Genomic DNA, 24,028 nt, shown 5'->3' with positions numbered 1-24,028 from the left:
ACCAAATCCCACACATCCTGACAACCCCCCTCACCACTCTTTGTCTACTCCACAACGCACATACACCGCGTTCCACCGCACGGTCCCCTCGAGATCGATACACAGCACGAATCATGAGGCAAACGTGCGGTGGATCTCACTCAGAAGAGCCTTTTTCTCAACCAGTCCCTCATAAAATTTTAAATTGACGCTCAACTCCTTTTTCAAACCCGTCGGCGCGCGGGCCCCACCCTCCTTCTCCAACCTGTCTCCTTCCGTCTCCGTTCCGTTCCGTCACGGCTCAATGAGTCCACTCCTATTTTTCTTTATATATATATATATATATATATACAATTTGAATGTAAACCCCTCTAGAAACTTATGTATATTTACACCAATTAACAAGTTTTTCGTGTAAATGTTTATTTTAGAGATGACTTGAGATTGAACCCAAAATCTATACAAGACAAGACAAGTATTTGTTGAATTTTACTTCATGTCTATGCAGTATTTGACACGAATTTATCATATTTCGTCCATAGAAAAAAATATATATATATGTATAGTTATGGTCAAGTAATTTTTAGTCTATTGATACAAGGCTCTCCTGTGTATATGATGTTTGTATCCTACCAGGTAATAATTCCACACTTTTAAACATAGTTATCAGACCCGGCCCGGGCATTAACCCGGTCAAGGCTCTGGGTCACTGGTCAATTAGTTCAACCGTCGGGTCATTTGGGTCAATACTGGATTAATAAAAATATTTTAAAATATTATTTTTAAAATTATAAATTAGTTTTAAATTATATAGTGATATATCATAATAATAATAATAATAATAATATCCATGAATTATTAGTTATCAAATAAATAATTTGATGGAAAAAAAATACAAAACAATTGTTAATCTTTGATTTGGAAGCAATAGAAAAGGGGAAAAAAAAGCTCAAACTTCACATAATACTAACACATAACAATATGTCAAAGTTCAAACATCAACTAATTCACAATAAAAGTTTAAATTCATCATCAAAATATTAAACCAAACTCAATCTAATATATAACCAAAGTTCAAAATTGAAATTACAAATCAAACTGAGTCAATTGGTCTAATCGCCGGGTCAACTGGTTTGACCGCCAAGTCAATCGGTCTGACTGCCGAGTCAAGCGGTCTAACCACCGGGTCAAAACGGGTTGATTGCATAACCGGTCTAATTAAAGACCCGGATCGATTGAAGCTCCGGGTCACCGGGTCAACCGGTCCGGGTCTGATAATTATGCTTTTAAATCAACCTTGATATATGTATTGTCCACTATCTCATTAAAAAAAAAATACATATGGCATGAATTTTTTTTCATTTATTTTTATTGAAAAATTAAGAATCTTTTAGGTAATATATATATATATATATATATTAAAAATCATTTTCTCAATTAAAGTAATCTGGAAAAATTTGCTCTTTTAACATATTTTTGTGAAATATATAAGTTGACACACACACACACACACACACACACACACACACACACACACACATATATATATATTCTAAAATATAAATCTATTTTATAAATTTTGATAAATGAAATTTAAAAAAATCAAAACTATATTTTTGTATAAAATGTTAAACATTAATATTAATGATATAAAATATGTAAAAAATATATTAATGTTTTTATTTTTTTTCTGATTGTGACATTAATATAATAAATTGAATAATAAAACTTTTTAAGCACAAATAATTAAAATGTAAAAATTAAAATAAATTAATATTTGATTTCAATCTTAATAATATAATAAAAAAATATATTTTTTATATCGGATTCATTTGACCGGTCTGGTTTTCCGGGTCTGATGTGGGTGGAGTTAAGGTCTCCGAGCCTACTTTTCTAACAGAACCCTAAATCCGTTGCCGTTAGTTATGACGTCAAAGCTAACGTTGCCGTTACTTTCCGTTAGTCACAGCTCATATGCGTCCACTTCTTCAAAAAAACCCCCTATAAACTATAAATATCACCTTCTATTAAAACCATTTTTTTTAAAACCCACCCAAAAAAAGAAGAAGAAAAGAATCGAACTTTTCCTCTGTCTCTTTCGTTTCTCTTTCGCGAATCGCATCGTCGTCGTTGCTTGCAAGGATTCATGTCGGTAAGAGCTTTATTTTCTTGTTGAATTTGATGAATTTTTGTAGTTTTTATGGTTTGATTTTTAGTTTGATGCTGTGGAGTGGGATTGGTTGATTTAATAGGGTTTTGGTGCTGGATTTGAGGTTTTTTGATGTTGCTGTTTATAGATAATTGTGGTTTTTGTGATGATTTCTCTTGGAATTGATTTTTGTTTTACTTTTTGTGCAAAAGTTTGATTTTTGGGGTGGAATTTGTGATTATTTCATGGAGATTTTGGAGTGTTTTTGGGGGTGATTGTTGATCCTTGTCGCCTTCGTGTTGTTTACCTCTGATTCGATTTGGGGATGACCCTTAGTACTATTTTTCTTTTCCTATCTTGATTTCAGTTGGTGTGCCAAGTTTATAGTATGAGAATGAGTTGTATCCATAGACTTTGGAATGTTATTGTGATCATGTTTTTCTCTTGATGATCCTTCTTGAATGTCTTGGCTGAATCCTCATTGATATGTTTAAATCGGCTTGAAGGCTATCATTAATGGTTGGATTTTTATGTCATGTTGGTTTTCACCTAATGGGCTATTAGGGTTTTGAAAGGATCATATTAGAAGTAGATGATGCTTATCATCTGCTCAAGAGATCATCTTTGTGAGAAATTTTGTATGTTTCTGAAGTATGGATTTTTTGTATGTAGTGTTAATGGGAACTAGACCCTCTAAACCACATTTGTTTGGGCATAGTGAGTAATTGCTACACAATGGTTTCAATACTGTAGGATTGGCATCCATATAATACTGTGCTCTTTCTTTGGCATTGATGTTAGCAACATGGATCAGTATCAGTAGGACTAGGTGTTCTGATATGCCTATCAGCAAATAGTAGTAGATGAAACAATTTGACATGAATAAATGATTAGTAATTCCAAGACAGGAGTATATGTAAATTTAACTGATGATCTAAGAGAGGATTTACATGATTAGGAATCTCGTAGAGTGGAACAAGGGATACATAAGATTAAATATTTGATTTTTGGTAAGAAGTTGTTGAGTTTGTTGAACCAACAAGCTATTGATGGTTTCCTACTCTTACTTAATTTTGTTTTTGGCCAAAAAATTTTGATTACCATCTTTACCACTTTAACTATGGTGCAATTTGAGTACTTTGGGACTAAGTCTAGTAGATTCTTTTAAGCAAAACCTTTGAGTGGTAACAAAATAAAGCCCTTTTTTTGTTATTTAAAGAGCTTTATGTAAGTTTGAGGAAAGACAGTACTATTTTCAAGTTTTATAATTCTCTTTCTATCACTATGGTAGTTAACGACATAATTGTTGTGCCTTCTGTGATTTCATGCCTTGCTGCCTTAATCATAGATGTATGTATTGTTGCCTGACACTTATTTTAATTTAAGAAGAACTTGGACTTTAACTAATGCTATTACATTGCAAGACTGCACTGCCATCTTGAATGCTCACCCATTTTAAACATGATGCTGGGTGTTGTTAAAGGTTGACCTATCATTTACACCCTTTTATGATATTTAATTGCAAAAGCAAGATAGAAATGATCAATGATGTATCCATGAGCAAATTGTGTTTCGTGTTATTCACCTTTCCATGTTTCTAAATTCCTTTTCTATTCAATTGTTCTTGTGAGCAAGATGAAATTAAATAATCAGCAAAAGTTTTGTAGATGTTAATTTGTTAAACTATCAATGTTTGGTGGCCAGTTCTTGAGAATTTTCCTTGTTGAGAATTGTATTTGGAACATGTGAGGAATTTAATAATGTGATTTAAGAAGTATATTTCTTTCTTTTTGAGTTATAAGCGTGACCTATAGTTATTCCCTGCTGTCCTTTTTGTATTGTATGATTAGTGAAGTGATAACATGCTCTTTTTTTTTTAAATGGATGGCAAGGTTTTAAACTCTAAAGGATGCAGGTTGATGTTCTAGGGTGTTTATTAGGTACATATACTATCAAAAGAACAAAAATGGTTTATTGTCTGAATGCATGCTATCTGGAGACTTATGATCATACCAAGTATAATAATTAAAAGATTCTAAAAGGCAAAGCTTTCCTATCATCCTATGATAAATTTGATATGCATATCAACATAGCTGAACTGCAAAGTCTTTGACACAGTTTCATGTTGTTACTGTTGCAAGTTAAGTACATGAATATCTTGTCACATTAAAAACCAGAACACTATTTTTATTCTTTTGAGCATGCTTCTATTTGCTGTTAAGAAATGCTCGTAGTTATGTATTTTTAATTTCTTCCTTTGTAATGGAAACAGTCATGATTAGAATTGTTTATTGATCTGGTATCTACTTTCCATCCTTGGCAAAGTGTGATGCACCTGGCATGATAGTTGTCGCCGATGAGAATGCGCTTTGCCAGTTTTTGACATAATGCATGACAGCATTCTCCAGCTGTGGTGCATTCTTAAGTTTATTGTCAACATTTGAACTTTTTTCTTCCAGATGATCTGACATCATGTTTGAATTATTCTCGAGTTAGTTTTAGTGGTTTTGGTGGTTGAGTTAATTATTAGTTCAGTTGAGATTCCCTCTTTATAAATTGAAAAAAGTAAACAAAATTATAATGACTTGCATCATTATGAGAAATCTATTGTCGGTTTACCAGGAAAAGGGTCGACCACTTCCAAAGTTTGGTGAGTGGGATGTCAATGACCCTGCTTCCGCGGAAGGGTTCACTGTGATCTTTAACAAAGCTAGAGATGAGAAAAAAACAGGTGGGAACAGCCGAGGACCTGAGTCTCCTGGTAAAGAGGACCAATCCTTAAAACAAGGGACTTATGGTAGTGTTACCAAACCCGGTGCTGTAAGTTCTCCAACTTCTTGTTATCACTGAATCATCTAAATTGTATTGACTGAAGAAGATCAATGTTAAGATCATAACCTTTGTTGAACTATAACTTCTGCAGAAAAAATGGCTTTGCTGCATTCAATCTGGTCCTGCAGAGTCTTAGTGCTCAAAACTCGATCGAAATCTGTATGAAATATTTACTGTTTTATGTGCTTTCGGTTTTCCTGATATTTTCCAGAGGAAAAAGCCTTCAGTTTCTGCTGGCATTTTCCTTGAGTCTGCTGAAGGTGGTGTTCTAAGAGGGAAGGTGAAAGGGAGTGTCCTTAAAAAGTTAAAAAAACAAAATGAAAGAAAAAGAGTTTGAAATGAAAAGGGGGTTGGTTTGTAGTTTATCTACTATGTATATCTCTGTCATATTATATCTGTCATATACTTGTTGATATAAAACAGAATCTGAGTTTGGTTGCTTGTTTTCTTTGCTATATTTTTCTGTTCTTTGAATTCCTGCTTTTATTTTTTCTCTGTTTTTTTAGTGTTTAATGAATTCATACATATATTTGTTTTATTATGTTTTTGCTGAACGTGGATAACTGCAATTTTGGAGTGGTCCAATTGAATTATTGAATTTTTTAAAAATTCGGTGATTTAAATAGTATTTTTTTTTTAATAATTGAGTGGATATTTATATATTTTATTCTAAAGTTTTTGGTCCTTGTTCATTTAGACCTTTTATGTGAGATTAATCGAGCCGAGTTGAGCTTTGCCGTGTTTGAGTTTGGCTTGATAGAATTAGCTATTGGTTTGAGCTCAAATTGTATGCTTGAACTAGCAAAATTAAGTTCGAGCTCACTTTAAGCTCGGCTTGAAAGAAGCTTATTTATGATAAAAATGAGCAGTGCTGCTCATTTGCAGCCCTACTTGTGAACCTTTACCTTTGCATGCATCTTATAAAGAAAATGGGAAAGGAAATCCCTTGGAATGTTGCATATGACTAATAAAAGCTTTGAGAAAAGTCAAAAGCTCTTTTAAAACCCTCATAAAATTTTTGATGATCATTAAAACCCTACCATTAATTTTTTTCTTTTTATAAAAATATATTTTTGCTTTTTGCCATTTATCTCATTCCTTCTGGTTTTGTCATCTCTCTTATTTTCTTTTGTATTGTCACTTTAAAACCCATGCAAATTCTGTTAAGCAACTTTTTTAAGGTGGTTGCATCTGTTAAGTAATTTTTTACAGGGCGTTTGGTTGGATGTAATTTTAAATACAGTGGATTTTCAATTACTAATGTAATTGAAAATATTTGGTTCTCAAAATACAATGCAGTCAAATCTTTTGCTTGGTTGAATATAACTGGAATTACAGTATTATAAGATTTTATATTTGTTGGGAAAAATTTGTAAATCAGGAATTGAAAAACACGTGTATATATGCATATATGTATATGAGTATATATATGTATATGTATATATGTGTATATATGCATTTATATACATGCATATGCGTATATGTATGTGTTTGTATATATGCATATGTATATTATGTATGCATGCATATGTAAAAATACTTATGTATGTTTATATATATATATATATGTATATAAGTATATTTATGTGTATATTATGCATGTGTATGTGTATATATTTTTGTATATATGTATATATGTATACATAAGTGTATGTAAATATATATATATACACATCACCTAAGGATTTTTAACTGCTGAAATTTTAACTTACGCCCAATTTAAACGTAAGTCCAAATACATTCATTGAAATATTTAGTTTTATTTTGGTATTTTAAAATTCCTCAAACTAAACAAAAAAACAAATATTACCTTAAAAAAAGAAAAAGTCAAAAATAAGAGTTTAATAAGTAAATATTATTTTTACAAAGGTGTAATATTAATTACCTTTCCTCGTTTAAAGGAAAGAAATTCAAATGTCAGTAAAATAAACAGACTAATTATATAAAAAAATCAAAAACAAATATGCTTCCAAAGAGACAGCAATAAACAATTTGAGAGAACAGATGGCTATCATCTTACAACAATGATTCTAAAGCTCTTCAAATTGCCAGATAAATCATCAGTTTCAAAGGTTCCGAAAAAGGATGAACAAACAACAGTCATGTTAATATTCATTCCATGGTACACCGACAAAGATTAGCCGGAAGCTAAAAAGAACTACAAGAAGAACGACGAACCATATCCGATCTCTATATGAACTGATCAGCTTATTATACTCTTGAAGTACCAAGTTTCCGCTCAAAAAGGCGACGTAAGAGGACAACTTGGAGAATACTGACTCCGATCAGCGCTGCTGATTCAAACATCGCTTTGTGGATCGTCCTCCTGCTCATCTGTTCGTTAACTGCAAAACACCGTAATCATCAGCTGATTAGTAAATCAAGCACCAACATTGATATCATAAACCAAAGGTTTAAATTTCCAGTCCAAAAGTTCACTTAACATAAATATAACTGTAACAATAACGAAAGCCATCAGTCCCAACTGTTTGAAATCGGTTATAGAATTTTTCACTTCCACGTTGTTCTATCAAACACTTAACACTTGAGAACTAGATAAACCAAGAATAGAGATATCATTACGTAAAGCTTCTGTTAAACACTTTTTAAATCCATCTCTCTTTTACAATCCTCTTTTATCAACTACATATCACTTAACATGAATACTGAAACCTAAAATTGTTTGCTGTCCTTAAGTGTATATAAGTATATACATACACACACATATATATATAATTCAACACTATGAAATATCATGATGCATTATACAGGATTAGTATTTGATCACTGATTAGGCTGGCAACTTCCCGGACCAAGTGTGCTTAAAAAACTACTTCAACATTAAGGACTAAAAAGAAACGCACTTATCGCTTGACGATCAGTTTGAGCCTCCAACCAGTGTTGCTCAAATTGAATGTTGTAAAGAGCATCATCCAACCTCGCTATTTGTTCTAGCAACGGTGCAAAGTGCTCTGCGGGTAAACCAGACGCAATCAGAAAAAAACTATTTTCATTAAACAAGCAAAGCAAGAAATTTGATGCTCTTACCATCTTTTGCATGTTGGTCAAAGTATGTGAAATGGCCGATGTGAACATCAAAGTCAATAGTTTCATGGTAAGGGGACTTGTTTGTAAAACAGAACTTGTGAACCCCACTTTTATGAACCACGAACTCAAACTTTTCACTCGACTTATCGCGTGAGTCATGAATTTGTTCACCAGAGGGCCCTTTTACCTGATAATTTCAAACTTACATGAGACCGGTGCCGGTCATAGACAATATCTGAAATACAAGTTGCCAGTTTATGCATATCCTTGTCTACTAGTCATTCCTTTAAGGCTTCAACTAGCAACACAAATAAGCAAAAAAGAATTGAAATAATTTTCTACCACAATTTTTTATTAGATGATTAATTGGTATTAAATAGAGCAAAAAAACAGAACTACAGCCATTTGCAAGAATTCCCTAAAAGAGAAGATAAAACGAACAAGACAGTATTCCAAAAACTTAAGAGTTAACTTCATGTATCACTCAAACAAAAAGGACTTATGTTTTTTGTGAAAGAGAATCATGGTTGTCAACCAAATTTAGTTAAAGAAAAATTTCCCTTGCTTATTCTTTCAACAGGAAAGTTTGAAGACTACTGATTATTTTAGGAGCGGCAGATAGATCTCAATTAATGAGTAAAAGTCAAATAGGAGGGGATAAATAACATTACAAATACAATCCACAAACCAATTTCTCTTTTCTACATCGGTAACGCAACCATGAAATGATCTTCAATGAGAATTCTCCCAGAACATTATACGATAACAACAAATAAAGATAAAGGTGTTCTATGAGGCTATTGAACTTATATGGTTGAGAAATAAATCAAGAACTTCAAGTATGCGGCCACTCTTATGCTAGGTTATTTCAAGGAAAGGAAAACTAATAAAAGAAATAAACAAGGGCATTCATCAATATTTGGATCAAGCGACATTAAATTTGGACGTAAGGAATATGCTAGCAGTAAATATAACTGAGAAAACATAAATTATGATAAAGAAAACAAACATATCCAGAGAATTGATTCAAACAAGATAAAGAGCAAGCAAGTCTATCAATGTAAAAATTTAAGCCTTCTCAAAACTCAAGGGTTAACATAATGAATTAAACAACAACCAATCAAACCAAAATGTTAAATTTTGAGAGAGACGCAAAAGACATACCACAAGATCAACTCCTTCATCGCCAAAATGCCACGGAGAATCAGCTTTTATCACAACAAATGATACATGAACTGTGTCTCCCTCATATGGAACAGAATGAGAAAGGCATTCTTCCCTGTCTATAACAAACCGAAGCCCAATGGTACATCTAAGACTTAAAAGAAGGCTAAGAACGATGACTATCGGTGCAATTCCCTTCATCTATCAAAGACAAACAATAAATGCAAGCCATTAGTGACATCAAATCAATATACAAATTTTCATAGCTGCTTGAATAGAGCGAAATACAACTAAAAACATGAAATTCAGAATTAGGAAGTAAATTAGAATACAATATATAAAAATAATAAATCTATCAAGTGAAAGAATCAAGTGAAAGAAGCATACAATGTATAAAAACAATAAATTTATCAAACAAATCATGACGCTGATCCAAACCAAAACTAGTTCAAATTTACACAGGAATTGCGAATTGAAGCTATTTATACAGGAAATTCCAAAACAATGATATGCAGTAAAACCAAAATCAAAGATTTATCAACCAAAGAAAAACCCTAGATGAAGAACTATAAAGAACGAACACCAAACACCCAATCTAAACCCTAAAAATCGCATTCATTTTTAGGACAACACATCATCCAAACCGATCCAAATCTCAGATCCCCCAATCCCCCAACAAAAACAGAAACAAATTCATAAAAAATCAGATCACCAAATCATCGAAAAACAAAGATCAATCCTTCAAAAATCAAAAGATAAAACTCATTCAACCTTCAGATCTTGTCACTATAGCAAAGGATCGATGCTAAAAATGAGAGAATTGCAACAAAATCAAACCTTTTCCCGATTGAACAACAAAAAATCTCACCTTTTCTTCTCCCCTCGATCAATCGCAGAGAGTTTCGCTGCTTTTAAAGCAGCACTCAACCACCTCAAAGCTTTGTTTCATTGACTAATTACCCCATTTTAATTTCTCATTTTTCATCATTTTTTTAAGTGAAAATTGCCAAAAAAACCCTACAACTTTGTCAAATTGCCAAACAAACCCCCATAGTTTCGGAATACCCAAAAACCCCTTCCTTTTCAACTCCATGATTTTGAAACCCCCAAAAATGACGTAGCAGATTAAAGCGGAGTGTATTTAAAAATTTTATGGACGAAAATGCCCTTGCGAGAAGTCGTAGCTGCAGTCCCATTTCGGTGTGAGAGAAAGTGGGTGGGTTTTTCTTAAAGCATTACAGATGCTTGTCTTCTCTCAACTCATGACTCAGCTCAACTCGCGTCTCGAGCTCTTCTCTTCCCAGCGACTCTTCCCTTTCCACGCGTCTCGAAGAAGAAGTCCCGTGCAAGTATTCGGCGATTTCAGTCACTGCGAGTCTAAGGTATTCATTATGGTTTTTGTTAACTATTACATTACGAAGAGACATTTTTCGGTTTTGGTTTGTGATTTTGTTTTTTTGTTGGAAGACATTGAAGCTTTCGGAGGGATTAATCGGTGAGGGTTTTTGTTAGTCTGCGAGGGAGATGTCTCGGCTAGGGTTTTTTTGTTTTGTTTTACATTTTTCGATCTATGTATCGATCGAAATGGTTTTCCGATTGTTGTGCTTTTGTGTAATGTTTATAATCTACGTTTACCCTTTCGGTTGATATGGTTGCGATTGTAAAAAAATGAGGTCTCCGTTTAAACAATGAGCTTTCTAGTTTAAAGTTAATTACGTCTCCGTTTAATTATTTGTATCTCTGTTTAATAGTATACGTCACTACTTAAAAAAATGATATCGGTGTTTAAGAGCGAGTGTTCTACCGTTTAACAAATTACATTTCCGCTTAACAATGTCTTTGTTATTGTCGCGAGCTTGTGATTATGGCGGTCGATCTAGTTAATGGGCGATGCTACTTGACACGGTAGTGGAGACCGTGGGTCGAATTGAAAGTTCACATGATCCCTCGACACTTTGGGAGATCATCCGAAGGACACAGTTCACGAGCATTTCATCGAGTTGGAAGTCGTATACCAAGAGCGGGCCCTTCTTGACTCTCTCGCTGGAGATACGATAACCGCACCGATAAATTCGGGGATCGGGAAAGCATCGCGACTTTCGGGCCCTGAAGATGTGGCAATCGTTCTTGGCTCGCGTTGCGATGGGGAGGCGATCGTGTTTGGGAAGAAGAAAAACACGGTCGACTTTTCGAGAGAGGTATTTATCGAAGGCGTCACGAGAGACACGGAGACTCCATCGAGGGAGCACTCTTCAAAGACTTCGTTGGGACGAGGAGGGAGAAGAGGAGAATTTTGCCAAACCTGCGATGGTGTACCTCACGGGTACAATCCTCTTCCCAAATACCTCCTGCTCGGTTCCTAACTGGATCATTGATTATGTCGATGATCTACCTGGAATGGGGCGCTACGCATGGGCGCAAGCGACGCACAAGTGGCTTATGGAGGACATACCACAAGCCGCTACCCGAGTGCAATCTAGATCTGCGGGGAAGAAGACCAACACCGGGTATGTTAAGGGGTTGCCGGTGGCGCTTAACATCTCGGGTTTTCTGAGTGGCCGGGAACCGGAAAGAAAGTCCGTTCTGCGAGATCCCAAGGATCTTTGTCTACGGTGAAAAATACTTCACGGGAAGCAAGCGACGATAGAGACGAGTTTGTCATCTCTCGAAGGAAAAGAGGTAATAATTCAAAAAAATATTTTTGTTTAGCGTGAGGCGTTAACGTTTAACCATATCATTTACCGTTTAACGTTATTCATCTATCGTTTAACATTATAACTTACCGTTTAACTTTGTTCAACTACCGTTTAAACTTTTTAGTTTAATGTTTAATTTGTTTGTTTCTTGTTTAACACAATAGGTTATAACGTTTAAATATCATGAGTTACATGTGTAAATATAGTTTTTAATTGTTTAAACTAAATAATTTCGCTAAGATTGTTTGCTTTTACACATGCTAGTTTCTCGAGATGGTTCCGCGAATCTTTGATGAAGAAGTATTTGTTCAGCCAACCGTCGGTCGGATGCTATTGCTCCCGGGAACCGCTTGCTCAAAGGCAAGATGAGAGGCAACCTCTTCCTTGCGCTGACTGGGACGCCGTTCTCCCCGCTTCGGGCCAAAACGCATTCGTCGAGGCGGAGAAGCCCTCCCCACCCCGCCCGACCGTGGCTTCCCCCGACCGTGTCGCCCCTCAACGTGGCGGCTCCCTGCCGCGACTAGGCGAGGATGTCACTGCAACTCTCATGCGAGGCTTGCAGATTTTGATGACCGAGTTCCCTCGGCTTGTCGCTCGGGTGGAGGCATTGGAAGGCGGTCACGATCACGATCGACTGCGCTTCCCTTCAAACAAATGAAGCACCCGGGACGGATACGCGTCGGAGTTCGACAGCGAGGACATCATCGGGGTGGCCCTTCAAAGACGGCCTCATTCAAGAAGCTTGCAAAAAGAGGAAAAACAATAATGCCTCCGTCTCCACCCGTGCGGTCGACGATGAAATAATAGCGAAAGACCATCGGCAGCAGCACCATCGGCGGTCGATGTTGTTAACGTTGATGACATGCCCATCACGGTGGAGGAGATTGAAGATGGCGCCCGAGTTTGCCGCGGTGGAAAAGATCGTCGACTCGCTGTTGGCGACATCATGCATACGGTGGGACCGGCGCCTGACAGTGCGGCATCAAAGATGGACACAATCCATGAAGAAGAACAACCAGACAACGTTGTGTCTCCCATTGATGTTGCTGCCGTGGAACTCACGGTTGAGAAGGTCGTTGAGTCTATCCTCAGCGAAGTGGAATTCACGGTGGAACCAACGGCTGACCGTGCCGCATCGAGCGGACACAATCCCACAAGAACAAGAAGCATGTAAGGAAGTGTCTCCCGTTGATGTCTGCTAGTCGTGCCCCCGATTAAAGGAAGCGATAAAAAGTAGAAGAACTTCGGAAAGTCTTCATTCAGAAGAAAAAAATACGTTGCTGATCGGCGCCTCAATAAGTCTGACGAGGAGTTGATAAGGATCTTCCTCAATCGCCCTATGGACAAGTAAGTTTGAAGTTTTTTTATGATATTGTTTAAAGCTGTTTTTAGTTACCATTTAAGTAGGAGCGTTAACGTTTAAAAATTCTGAGATAACATTTAACTTATAAGTGATACCCTTTTAAATATTACTGATACTGTTTAAACATTCAATATAGAATTTAAAGTTTATACTTTTAACGTTTAATTTTTATACTTACAACATTGTTTACATGTCTTTGTTCCGTTCAACCACGAGCCTGTCGTGTGGAAGAATGACTCTGTCGACCACACGGGCCAATCTATTCGACACGCTTGAGGGGAAGGAGATGGTCGCGAGCGATGTGATGGAGCGCGTTCGTATGTATCTTGCAAAAGGCGATGAGCGTGAGTGCCCGTACTCGTTATAAGAGGCGCGCCTCCATCACACGGCACCGGCCTTGTTCATGTCAAAGCGAGGCGACGGCGCACATGAATCCACGATGGCTATGATTGGAGATGCCGTGCGCAACTTGCATGAAGTGGACATCGTCATCCTCCCGGATAATTATGAGTGGCCACTTCCATGTCGTCGTCCTTGACAATGAAAAACAAGAATCAGGCATTATTCTTCATGCCAGCGAAGAATACTGATAAAAAGCAGCTAGAAATGGTAAGTGCTTTAATAATTTGTGTTTGTGTAATAGTGTTCGTAAATAATCGAGCATTCTAATATGAACTTGTATATCTCGACAGTGGAACCTATTCGACCTACGTATCGACATGGAGTTGGGCGAGTCGGCGACCGCAAAGTACCCGCTTGTTCACGACACTGAAGCCCCACGACAGAAAAAAGGAAGTGTCGATCGCAGCGTCTATGCTCATGCGGTTTATCGAGCGGTTACTCACTGCGGTGAGAAGCTACTGGTACAGCATGAGCTGAGCGTCCCTTATCTGCGATTAAGGTATGTTTCCCGCATACTTAGGGAGGGGAGGGCAGCCGGCATCACAGCCAGAGGGGAGTCTTCGCAAGCGGGTTCTTAGTCATTCTTTCTATATTTGTATACACGATTCTTTCTTTAATAATCCAGATTCATTGTTTAACATACACTTTCAGTGTTTAAGTATATAGTTCATTGTGTAAATATCAATGTAATTGTTTAAACTCCGTTTTACTGTGTAAAACGAACCAGAGGGGAGTGTACGCAAGCGGGGTCATAGTCATTGTATAGGTGTAATAGTTTCAAATGTAAACCAGTTTAAATTCAATTCATTTTTTCCGAAGAACATGACAAATTTTGTCAATGTAAATGTACATGTATCTAAATTCAATTAAATTCATTCTGTTTCGTTTTGAGGTTCTGTTCTTGTTGGATGATATTGTAGTCCGCAGGGTACATTATCGGGTAGGGTTCTGTTTCATTTTCATTTTCATTATTGGCTAATATCAACATTCATTTTAACTGTATAATGATAACTTTTGCCCTTTAACTTTCGTTTTCTCTGTTTAAGTTTAGGTTTCTCTGTTTAAATTTAATATTTTCTGTTTAAAATATCCTTATTATTTAATAATATCAATGTAATTACAACAAAAATATACTTAATATTTTCTGTTTAAAATATCCTTATTACTTAATGTAATGTTCCGATTTTTATGTGCGACGGGAGTGGAAACGCTTGGGGAACCGAGCATGTATTAATTACGCTTGGGGAACCGCTAGCACCATCCCGTTGTACATTTTAAGCGGATACAAATTTATTTTAAACGATAAAAATAACAGTTAAACAGAGAATAAAATATTTAAAACGTAAGAGATATATTTAAATATAAAGTTCAATATTTAAACAATAATAAGAAGTATATACACAATGTCTAGTCGTGACATGATTCATTCCACGATCTGCGATTGTGACTCGAAAGCGTGGCTGATGGCTACAGCGTAACTTGCGGACCTCGGGACGCTACGACTCGATCCTCTTTCGTCCAGGACACCCGGGTTGCCTTCTCGTCACGGCGGTGCGTAAGCGCGATTCGCGATTTTTCATCCATCGGCTGTCGTTTGTCCGGTATGGGGAATATAGCTTCCTTATACGCCATTTTTGAAGTCGAAGCTTCCTTCCACGATCGCCCGGGTGTTTCTCGTTCTTGAGAATTTGAAGTCAAAATTCCTTTTTGATTGCAAAATTCCTAAGTGCGTCTCGAAATGTTCAACGCCTTTAAAACATCTGTCAATATCCAACGACAACACTTCGACTTGATCGGATGAGGAAGGAAGGCATACCACACCCTCAGGCTCGCCATGATGTGGAGCAATGTACCGCCAGATTCGAATTCCCTCGCCAACACTTTTAGTTTAAAGCGAACACGATCAATATTTAAACATAGACACAAAAATATTTAAACGATAAACATAAATCTTAAACGTTAAAAACAAAAAGTTAAATAATAAGTTAATAAGTTAATCGGAGACAATAGTGTTTAAATGGAAACTTGATAAATGTAAAGCGAGTGACGGGGATAATAAACAATAATTAACTTCTACAACTATATAAACATAAAGCGAGAAGAAACTTACAACGAGAAGAACTCGTTTTTCGATGAGGATACGATGCCACATCATCTGCTCCCAACAACAAGATCAACAACGGAACATTTGAAGATGGAGTGCACGTGACACATGCTGCTGGAAGTCAACCTCGTTTTATATGAGACATACTGCTTTTATGTCCATCGGGTGTGATAAACTTCACCCACGACGACGGAAATATCGAGACCCCATCGCTCACATATTTCAGCTAACACCGATTCCCAAGAAGTCGGTAGCAGTGAACATTAGCACTCGTCCCTCCCCGTTGTATCTAGCAATAGCACAAAAAAACTCTCCATAATTTAATCGGGAAGAGCTAAAATTGAATACTACCAAATGAGAAGAAGAAAAAAAGAAGAAGAAGAAGAAGAAGAAGAAGAAGAAGCAAGAACAAGAACAAGAACAAGAAGAAACAAGATATGAGCCCTCTAAAACTTTGTTTGAGAAAAAGCAAGCGAGGAGCAAAAAATTAAAAACTATCGTACAGAAAGTTATGATTGGACGCCATTTTTCCCACCTTTTGCAAGGGCAAAAAAGGAATTTCATATCGTGGACCCACTTCAACTTACCGGCGGGGGGTTAAAAGAAATGTAAAATATAACGGAGGGCTGTCCGGGGTGTGCAAAAGTTGGAGGGGGTTTTTGGGAAGTTTTGAAAATTACGAGGGGTGAACAGTAATTTTCCCTTTTTTTAATTTCATTTATAATTAATTACACGACCATAAATATTAATTTGTGGTATAATTATTAGAAATTTATTTTTGGGAAAAAATAAAAAAAATTGGAAAATAAATAATATGGCAATAACAAGTGTTTGGTTTTTTTAAAAATATATATAAACCTTGTTTAATTAGAAAATAAAAATTTGTTTTTATGTGTTTTTTAAATTAATTGATTATTTAATCTAAAAAAATTGCCATTTATTTTAAATTACAACTTAAATATTATTACTTCATAAATAAGTCACACAATTAAATGCGCATACAAGATTACATATATTTTTTTATTCATTATTATTATTATTATTACATATATTAATAATGTGAGCAAACCATTACAGTGATCTAATTATGTCAATAAATTAAAATTTTAAAATAAATTAAAATTAAAATCTTAAGATAAGCTTTCGAAGCTTATCACATTCTAAACGTTGTATTTTTATAGAACTATCAGTACTTCATCTTAAAAAACCAAGGTGTTAAATATTTTAAAAATAATTTAATTAAAATAATATTAATGTAAATTTATTATAATTCGAAATATTTATTTTTGATAAAAATATTAATTAAAAAAATTGTGAATTTTATATAAAAATTTTCATAATTTCACATTAAAACTAAAGTTTTGTAAAATTGCAGTTTGCTCACTCAAGTTTGATTTGTTTCCAAATAATCACTAAACTTACTAATTATTTTTAAATGACGATCACCGAATGATTACTGAGCTTTAATTACCGATACTGGACGTTAGTAAAAAGTTCAATCAACGTTTAAAAAAATCGTGCTCACGTCAATTAATGAAGCCAATAATCGTTCGGTGACTGGTATTTGAAATAATTAGTAACTTCAGTGATTATTTAGAAACAAATCAAACTTAAGTGAGCAAATTGTAATTTTACTAAACTTTAGTGATTATTCAAAAAATTAAACCAGAAAGAAAGAGTATTGATAAAAACAAAACACAAAAAAAAGGAGTTTAGATATATTTAAAAAAATAAATAAATCCAGGTGGCAAATTGCCTCGGGATCAACAACATCTCATCTCGAGGAAAACAATGGGCTCAGATTGGAAGGCACACCGGCAATCATTCACCATCTCTCTCTCTATTAATTGCTGACGTGGCAACTCTTCTTTTATCTCTCTCTAACTTTCGGCCATTCAAGACAAATTTGGAAAACCAAATCATTGTACGTGTTGAATTTCAATTAGCTGCATGCTCTGCAGATAAAACCAATAATTATTTGCCACGTAAGCGGTGCAAGGTTAATAATTTAGTCCTGCGGAAGAACTAGTTCATAACGTTTTCCTATAAACCCGCACTGTGGGTCCCGCAACCTGCGCTTTAAATTTGGGAAAGCAAAAAAAAAAAGATTTTTTTTTAAAAAAAGAAGAGAAAGAAACAAAATTCGAAGAGCTCGATCTTGGATTTGGAATCGAATTCGTGGTGATTTCTAGGGTTTGGATCTCTCGTTTGGCTCGTTTTGGTGGTGTATTTCCTTGGATTATGTGATGTTTTTGATGGTTGGGTGATGGGATTGATCCGGAGCTCGCGGTGGATGGAATCTAGGGCTTGAATGAAGCTTTCTCCGGGTTCGTTTTGATTTTGGAGGTGAATTTATTTGTCATTTCTTGTTTTTTGTTTCTTTTTGGATGGTTTGAGTGAATTCTTCTTGTGAGATTTATGATGGTATAAGTAAAATTAGTGAATTTTGATATTTTAGATGGAATTGATTCTATGATTGAAAGAATTTTGGATTTATTTTGAAAGTTTTGGTATAAAATTTGGATCCAAGTGAGGGGCTTGGTGATATCCTTGTGCTTGTCTCGCAGTGAGTGAACGTAGTCAATTTGGCCTTGTTTTTGAGTTTTGGTTTTGGTTTATGTTTGAATTGGTTCATTTCGAGGATGGGTAGATTAAGGCCGGTGTAAAAGAAATGATTTTATGGTATAATTGTAATTGCATTCAAAGGGTTGGTTTTGGATTGGATTTTTTTTCATTATTCTATGTAAGTGATGATAAATGATAGAGGTGATTTAAATTTTGTGTGGACTGTTTATTCTTATTTTTTTCTGACAAAATCTGATGAAATTGCCCAAAAAAGGAAGTTCAATGTCATATGCTTTTATAGTTTGACCTGTGAGTACATTGTTCATTTATTTATTTTGATTCAAGGGTTGACATTTCTTATTGATTTTTTGCTGATGTATGAAGGTAATGTCATAATATACTTATTTGTATGTAACCTGGGAAGCATGGTTATTGCTAGAAATCCATTCTATTTGTTGCATTTGTGGTTGGTTGTGTTACTGTCATTGACTCAGTTGTTATAGATCAAATTCTCATGTCTTTCATTTTATTTTATTTGGGTACTCTTTCCTGTGACACGCCATGTATCTGGTCTATCACGTAAAGCCCAGGTTGCAGAAGAACTAGTTAATAACGTTTTCCTCTGTTTATCAGTTAGTTAAAATTGTGACAAATAATTTCATTTGAGGTTTATGATCATGGTGGTGGATGAATGATGCAGAAGTAATTAGGCCTTTTGACTGTTGATTCAGTAAGGCTTATGGGTGGTAAAGACTTCTAGGGTTCATCTGCAAATAAGACCCTTCATTCGAACTTCAGTGTGTGCTTGGACTCAAGTTTGGCAGTCACTTCTGAGCCGGAAGTTTGATCCTTGTAGTTATTAGGCATGACTTTGAATAAAATGAAATATTAGCTTTGTATTTTTTTGGTGTGATTTGATTAGGTTTCTGATGTTGTGTATATGTAAAATTTGGGCTTTACCTGCACATGAAAAATTAAGCTAAATAAGTATGCTTTGCCCAATGGCTAGCATGGCAACATTAAAGGTGTGCATTTTAGATATCTTTAATGCTAAATATAGAACTGAGAATAAAGAGTTTTCTTAATGTTTGACCGATTTTATATATGATTTTTATGCTGAATTAATTGATCCATCAGGTTTCTTTTTTCCATGTTTTGTTTCTTTTATCTTTACTTCTATGAAGTGACTTATCTCATTTTTGTCTGTATCAGCTCCAAGAATTAATAATTCTCATTCCTTTGGTTGACTCAAGTAATTTGATAAGGGAAGGATGGGAATGAGAACTCGTCAAAATGCCACTGATTCACCAAAAGCGGAGGTGGGTGAGATTGACACAAGGGCTCCTTTTGAATCTGTGAAGGCTGCTGTGAGCTTATTTGGTGAAGTAGCATTTTCCACAGATAAGTTAGCTGCAAAGAAGGCAAAAACCCCTCCAACTGAGGTAATTGACTCTACATGAAGAACAGTAAAACTCATACTCTCGTTTCATTTTTTTGCTGATAATCAGTACTTTTAATTCTTGAATAATTTTCTATGAAAATCACTGGTTCATTTTGTAATGTTAGGCATTAATTTTGATTGACCAAATTCACGCACTGGTTTATATGGATGATTTTTTATTTATTTGGAAATTGAAGAGAATAATAGCATGGGAAATATGGTGCTTGGTCAACATTTACTCTAGGCAAAGTAGGGTCGCTACAAAATCTTACAATGTGCAAATGTAGTAATCTGCATATTGGTTCAAATTCAAGGTTCATCAAAGCAGAGAACACCCCTTCTAAATATATACCAAAAAATATGGGTAGGAGGAGGAACGTGGAAATGCTTGATGTGGGGAACCCCATTTTGTCCTGCATGATCATGCAAAAATAAGTTTGCAATGCCTTTGAAACAATGATCACATTTGTAAATTTTGATAATATCATGTTAATTCTCCCATTTTTATTGAACATTTGTGATATTTGTTGGATGTTTTGTGCTTTTGCTGGCCATGACATGCTCAAGTCAGCTGGAGATTTTGAATAAATTTTTATTAACATCTACTCATGCTTTTGGCATTTCTAACTCGGAATGTTTAATGTGAGGTATTTGTGTACTAAGCTATTCTCACTTGTTTAGATTTTGCCTCAAGTCTTCTTTTACAATGCCACAGAGAACATTAGCAAAGGAGACAGAACTTCATTTAGCACAAAAGGAGCTAAATAAGCTCAAGGAACAACTAAGTACTGCAGAAACAACAAAGTCTCAAGCGCTTGTTGAGTTGGATATTGCTAAAAGAACAGTAGATGAGCTAACCCAAAAGCTGAATATCATCAATGAATCCAAAGAGTCTGCATTGAAATCAACAGAAGAGGCAAAGAATCAAACCAAGCAACTTGAATTAGTGAGCTCTGGTGAACGCACTGGCCAGGATGGTTCCTGGAAACAAGAATTGAACAGTTCAAGGGAACAGTATGCTGTGGCCAATGCAGAGCTTGATGCTGCAAAGCAGGAGCTTAGACTAATGAGAAAGGACTTTGATATGTCTATTGATGCAAAAATGTTTGCCTTAAATCAAGAAACTGAAGCCAAGCATTTGATTGAAGCTAACAAAGAGAAGGTAGCTCAGTTTTCTAAGGAAATTGCAGACGCGCAAGAATCTCTCGTGCATGTTAAACTTGCTACTGAACAAGCCCAACAAGAGGAATTTAAGATTATTTCAGAGAAAGATTCTAGCCGGCAGTCTCAAAAGCAATCACTTGAAGAAACACTGCAGAAATTGACATCTCTGAAGAAAGAGTTTGATCCTGAACTCTATAACCGGCTTGAAGCAAAGCTAACGGAAACCACTGCTGAGATTGAAGGTGTTCAGAAAGAGTTAGAGTCTGGCAAGGCTTCAGATTTGGAGCACATCTCAGATGTGACCATGGAGCTTGATGGTGCTAAGGAGATGTTGCAGAAAATAGCAGAAGAAGAGAGTTCCCTTCAGAACTTGGTGGATTCTCTGAAGCTGGAATTGGAAGCTGTACAGAAGGATCATTCTGAGCTGAAACAGAAAGATGCTGAAGTTGAATCTATTATTGGGAGCCTTCATGTTAAGCTTCGAAAATGCAAAGCTGAGCTTGAGGCAGCCATGGCTACTGAATCTAAAACAACATTGGCATCAGATGAGTTGGTATCAGCTCTGCAACAGCTATCCATTGAATCTGAAAATGCCCAACGAGAAGGAGAAGCAATGTTGAAGAATGCTGAAGAGCTAAGAAATGAAGCAGATGCAGCCCATATTGCACTAGAGGATACCGAGAGGAAGCTACAGTTAGCTTTGAAGGAAGCAGAAGAGGCGAAAGCAGCAGAGGTTAAAGCACTCGATCAAATTAAGGTTCTCTCAGAGAGAACAAATGCAGCTAGAGCATCAACTTCTGATTCTGGTGCCAATATCACAATATCTGCAGAGGAATATGAATCTTTAAGCCGAAAGGTGGAGGAATCTGAGAAATTGGCTGAAATGAAGGTGGCCGCTGCCGTGGCTCAAGTGGAGGCTGTGAGGGCTAGTGAAAATGAGGCTGTCACACGATTGGAGGCGATCAGAAAGGAAACAAAAGAAGTGGAAACAGCTACAGAAGAGGCTCTTAAAAGGGCTGAAATGTCTGAGGCTGCAAAGAAGGCTGTTGAGGGAGAGTTGAGGAGGTGGCGTGAGAAGGAACAAAAGCGCGCTGCAGAGACTGCATCTCGGATACTAACTGAGACCCAGATGTCCACAGAAGCATCACCACCAAGGCCAAGGGACATTCCTATCCAGGAGAAGACTGATGAGACCCGAAAGGCCCACAAATCTCATGCCTCAAAGAAGATACTTCTGCCAAGCCTGAGTGGAATATTTCATAGGAAGAAGAGCCATTCAGACGTTGGATCACCATCCTATCTTCCCAATGAGAAGCATGTATGAAATCTTTCCGCTATAACTGCTAAATTTGATTTCTGAATGCCGACATTTACTATCTATTTTTCTTTTTTATTACAACATTAGATTTTGAGGATTAGTCCAAATCCATTGCTTTAGCTGATGACATTGCATGTTGTGATACAGTAAAATAAATGTCTGAAGAAATTATGTTAGAAACCATTTTGTAATACAATTGATTGGCTATGCAGGGCGTAGAGGTCAAGAAAGGCAAGAAAGCAATGTGGACAGGGAGTTCCGGAGCAAGCACAGTGCCTGATGGTCACCAACAATCTTTGTCAACAATCATAACCGATGAGGAAAGAGGGGCGAGGAATCCTCAGGTAATAACAAGAGCCAAAGTTTCTTCTCTGAATTTAAAGAAGGATTCATGAAAGGAAATGAAGTTAATGAGACCAAAGAATCGAAAGTAAGGTCTTGGAAGTAAACATCCAGAGGTACGATCTTTTCTGAATTTTTGTATTTGTGAAAATGGACAAAAGCTACGCGTACTCTTTTTGATGCATGGCAGCTATGATCCATCTAGTTTTCTAAGTACATATGTTAGGTGTATAATGAAAACGTAGATCTGGTTAATTTTCAAGTGGAATTGCGTTACTACCACAAAATATAGAACATGCTAATGGTGACATTTGAATCATTTTCAATGGCTACCTTTGATCTCTTTTTCGCAAGTTGCCATTAGATTATTGCCAGGGCTTTCAGCAAATGTTTCAATTGTTTGATTGGATGTCTGAGTGAATGATAGTATACCGGTTGGACAAGGACCTTACATTTGAATGGCTCTTTGGTTTTCTCTTATGATAGTGCCATCTGAATCATTTGATGGTCCAAGCCTTTGTTTCCTCCATGGTATGATGCTTTAATATAGTGCTTTCATTATGGTTGGCTTTTTATTACCTGTTTAAAGATATACAATCATGTACTCCTTCTGGGTTCTTTTTTTATCTGTCACAAATCCATGTTTCTTTTTATCTGTCATTTTCTAATATAAAAAAGTATTTATTATTATTTTATTTTTTTAAAATTATCTCTAACACTCAATTTAATTCTTTTGTTGGAAATAAATATAATAGAGAAATATAAAGATATAAATTAGGAGTAATTTTAGAAAAATAATTAATTTTTTATAAAATTTTGTGAAATAATTAAGTTTTTTTGTGCATAAGATTTGGTAAGATTCAATTAATCATGACAGATAAAAAAGATTAAATACCTTTATATGTTTATTTATTTTAGTTACATGACAATGTTGGGTCCAGTTAATAGGGTTGTCAAATGAGCCAAGCTGTAAGTCAAACTCTTGTGTTTGACTTGCTTTATTTTGTTTGATTAATAAATGACCAAATGTGAACTCTTTTTTGGTAAACTTTGATATTATATTCATGTATTGTGTTAATTTAATATTGATAAATGGTTATATATATATATATATATAAATGTAGGATGTTGTAAATTTTTTAACCTATTACATGCAATTTAATTTTTAATGGGGGATTTGGTTGGCAATATTTAACACAAATAGCTGAGCTCAAGGTTGTTCCTTTGCGCTCGAATCTAACTTAAGCCAAGCCGAACTGATCCGAGCTCGGACTTTGGCTTAGCTAAGCCAAGTCTGAAGTATAAGATTGTGTCATAATTGCATATTCATTTATTTTTGTATGAAAATAAATATTTTGAATTTAAAAGTTGAGGGTTCAAATTTGTTAATTTGTTCATATTTTAAAAAAATAAAAGTAAAAAATAAAAATAAATCTCATAAAGCAAGTTAATAAACTTGTC

The 24,028-nt window shown here is 35.5% G+C and overlaps 3 protein-coding genes across 6 annotated transcripts; 2 read left to right on the top strand and 1 right to left on the bottom strand.

Moving 5' to 3' along the window:
• The first annotated feature begins 2,011 nt into the window (after positions 1-2,011).
• Positions 2,012-5,415, top strand: LOC120279311 (protein NOI4). Its single transcript, XM_039286225.1, has 3 exons — positions 2,012-2,131; positions 4,751-4,948; positions 5,052-5,415. The coding sequence occupies exons 1-3, from the start codon at positions 2,126-2,128 to the stop codon at positions 5,094-5,096; spliced, it is 249 nt and encodes an 82-aa protein (XP_039142159.1). The 5' UTR covers positions 2,012-2,125; the 3' UTR covers positions 5,097-5,415.
• Positions 5,416-6,936: 1,521 nt separating this feature from the next.
• Positions 6,937-10,135, bottom strand: LOC120278434 (transmembrane emp24 domain-containing protein p24beta2). Of its 2 annotated transcripts, none has more exons than XM_039285228.1 (5): positions 10,041-10,135; positions 9,173-9,373; positions 8,009-8,195; positions 7,825-7,932; positions 6,937-7,305 (listed from the first exon to the last, which is right to left on the bottom strand). In XM_039285228.1, the coding sequence occupies exons 2-5, from the start codon at positions 9,371-9,373 to the stop codon at positions 7,172-7,174; spliced, it is 630 nt and encodes a 209-aa protein (XP_039141162.1). In that variant the 5' UTR covers positions 10,041-10,135; the 3' UTR covers positions 6,937-7,171. The 2 variants fall into 2 exon arrangements, with proteins under 2 accessions (XP_039141162.1, XP_039141163.1); XM_039285229.1 differs by having other exon boundaries at positions 10,010-10,084.
• Positions 10,136-17,839: 7,704 nt separating this feature from the next.
• LOC120279088 (WEB family protein At5g55860) lies at positions 17,840-22,920 on the top strand. 3 transcript variants are annotated; one of them, XM_039285945.1, is made up of 4 exons: positions 17,840-18,064; positions 19,515-19,744; positions 20,459-22,225; positions 22,438-22,920. In XM_039285945.1, the coding sequence occupies exons 2-4, from the start codon at positions 19,574-19,576 to the stop codon at positions 22,618-22,620; spliced, it is 2,121 nt and encodes a 706-aa protein (XP_039141879.1). In that variant the 5' UTR covers positions 17,840-18,064; positions 19,515-19,573; the 3' UTR covers positions 22,621-22,920. The 3 variants fall into 3 exon arrangements, with proteins under 3 accessions (XP_039141879.1, XP_039141880.1, XP_039141877.1); XM_039285946.1 differs by having other exon boundaries at positions 17,840-18,083; positions 19,556-19,744; XM_039285943.1 differs by having other exon boundaries at positions 17,840-18,083.
• Positions 22,921-24,028: the final 1,108 nt, after the last annotated feature.

This window comes from Dioscorea cayenensis, chromosome 16 (genome assembly GCF_009730915.1).
Source record: "Dioscorea cayenensis subsp. rotundata cultivar TDr96_F1 chromosome 16, TDr96_F1_v2_PseudoChromosome.rev07_lg8_w22 25.fasta, whole genome shotgun sequence".
NCBI classification, from domain to species: Eukaryota; Viridiplantae; Streptophyta; class Magnoliopsida; order Dioscoreales; family Dioscoreaceae; genus Dioscorea; species Dioscorea cayenensis.
This window is presented reverse-complemented; position numbering and strand designations above follow the sequence as displayed.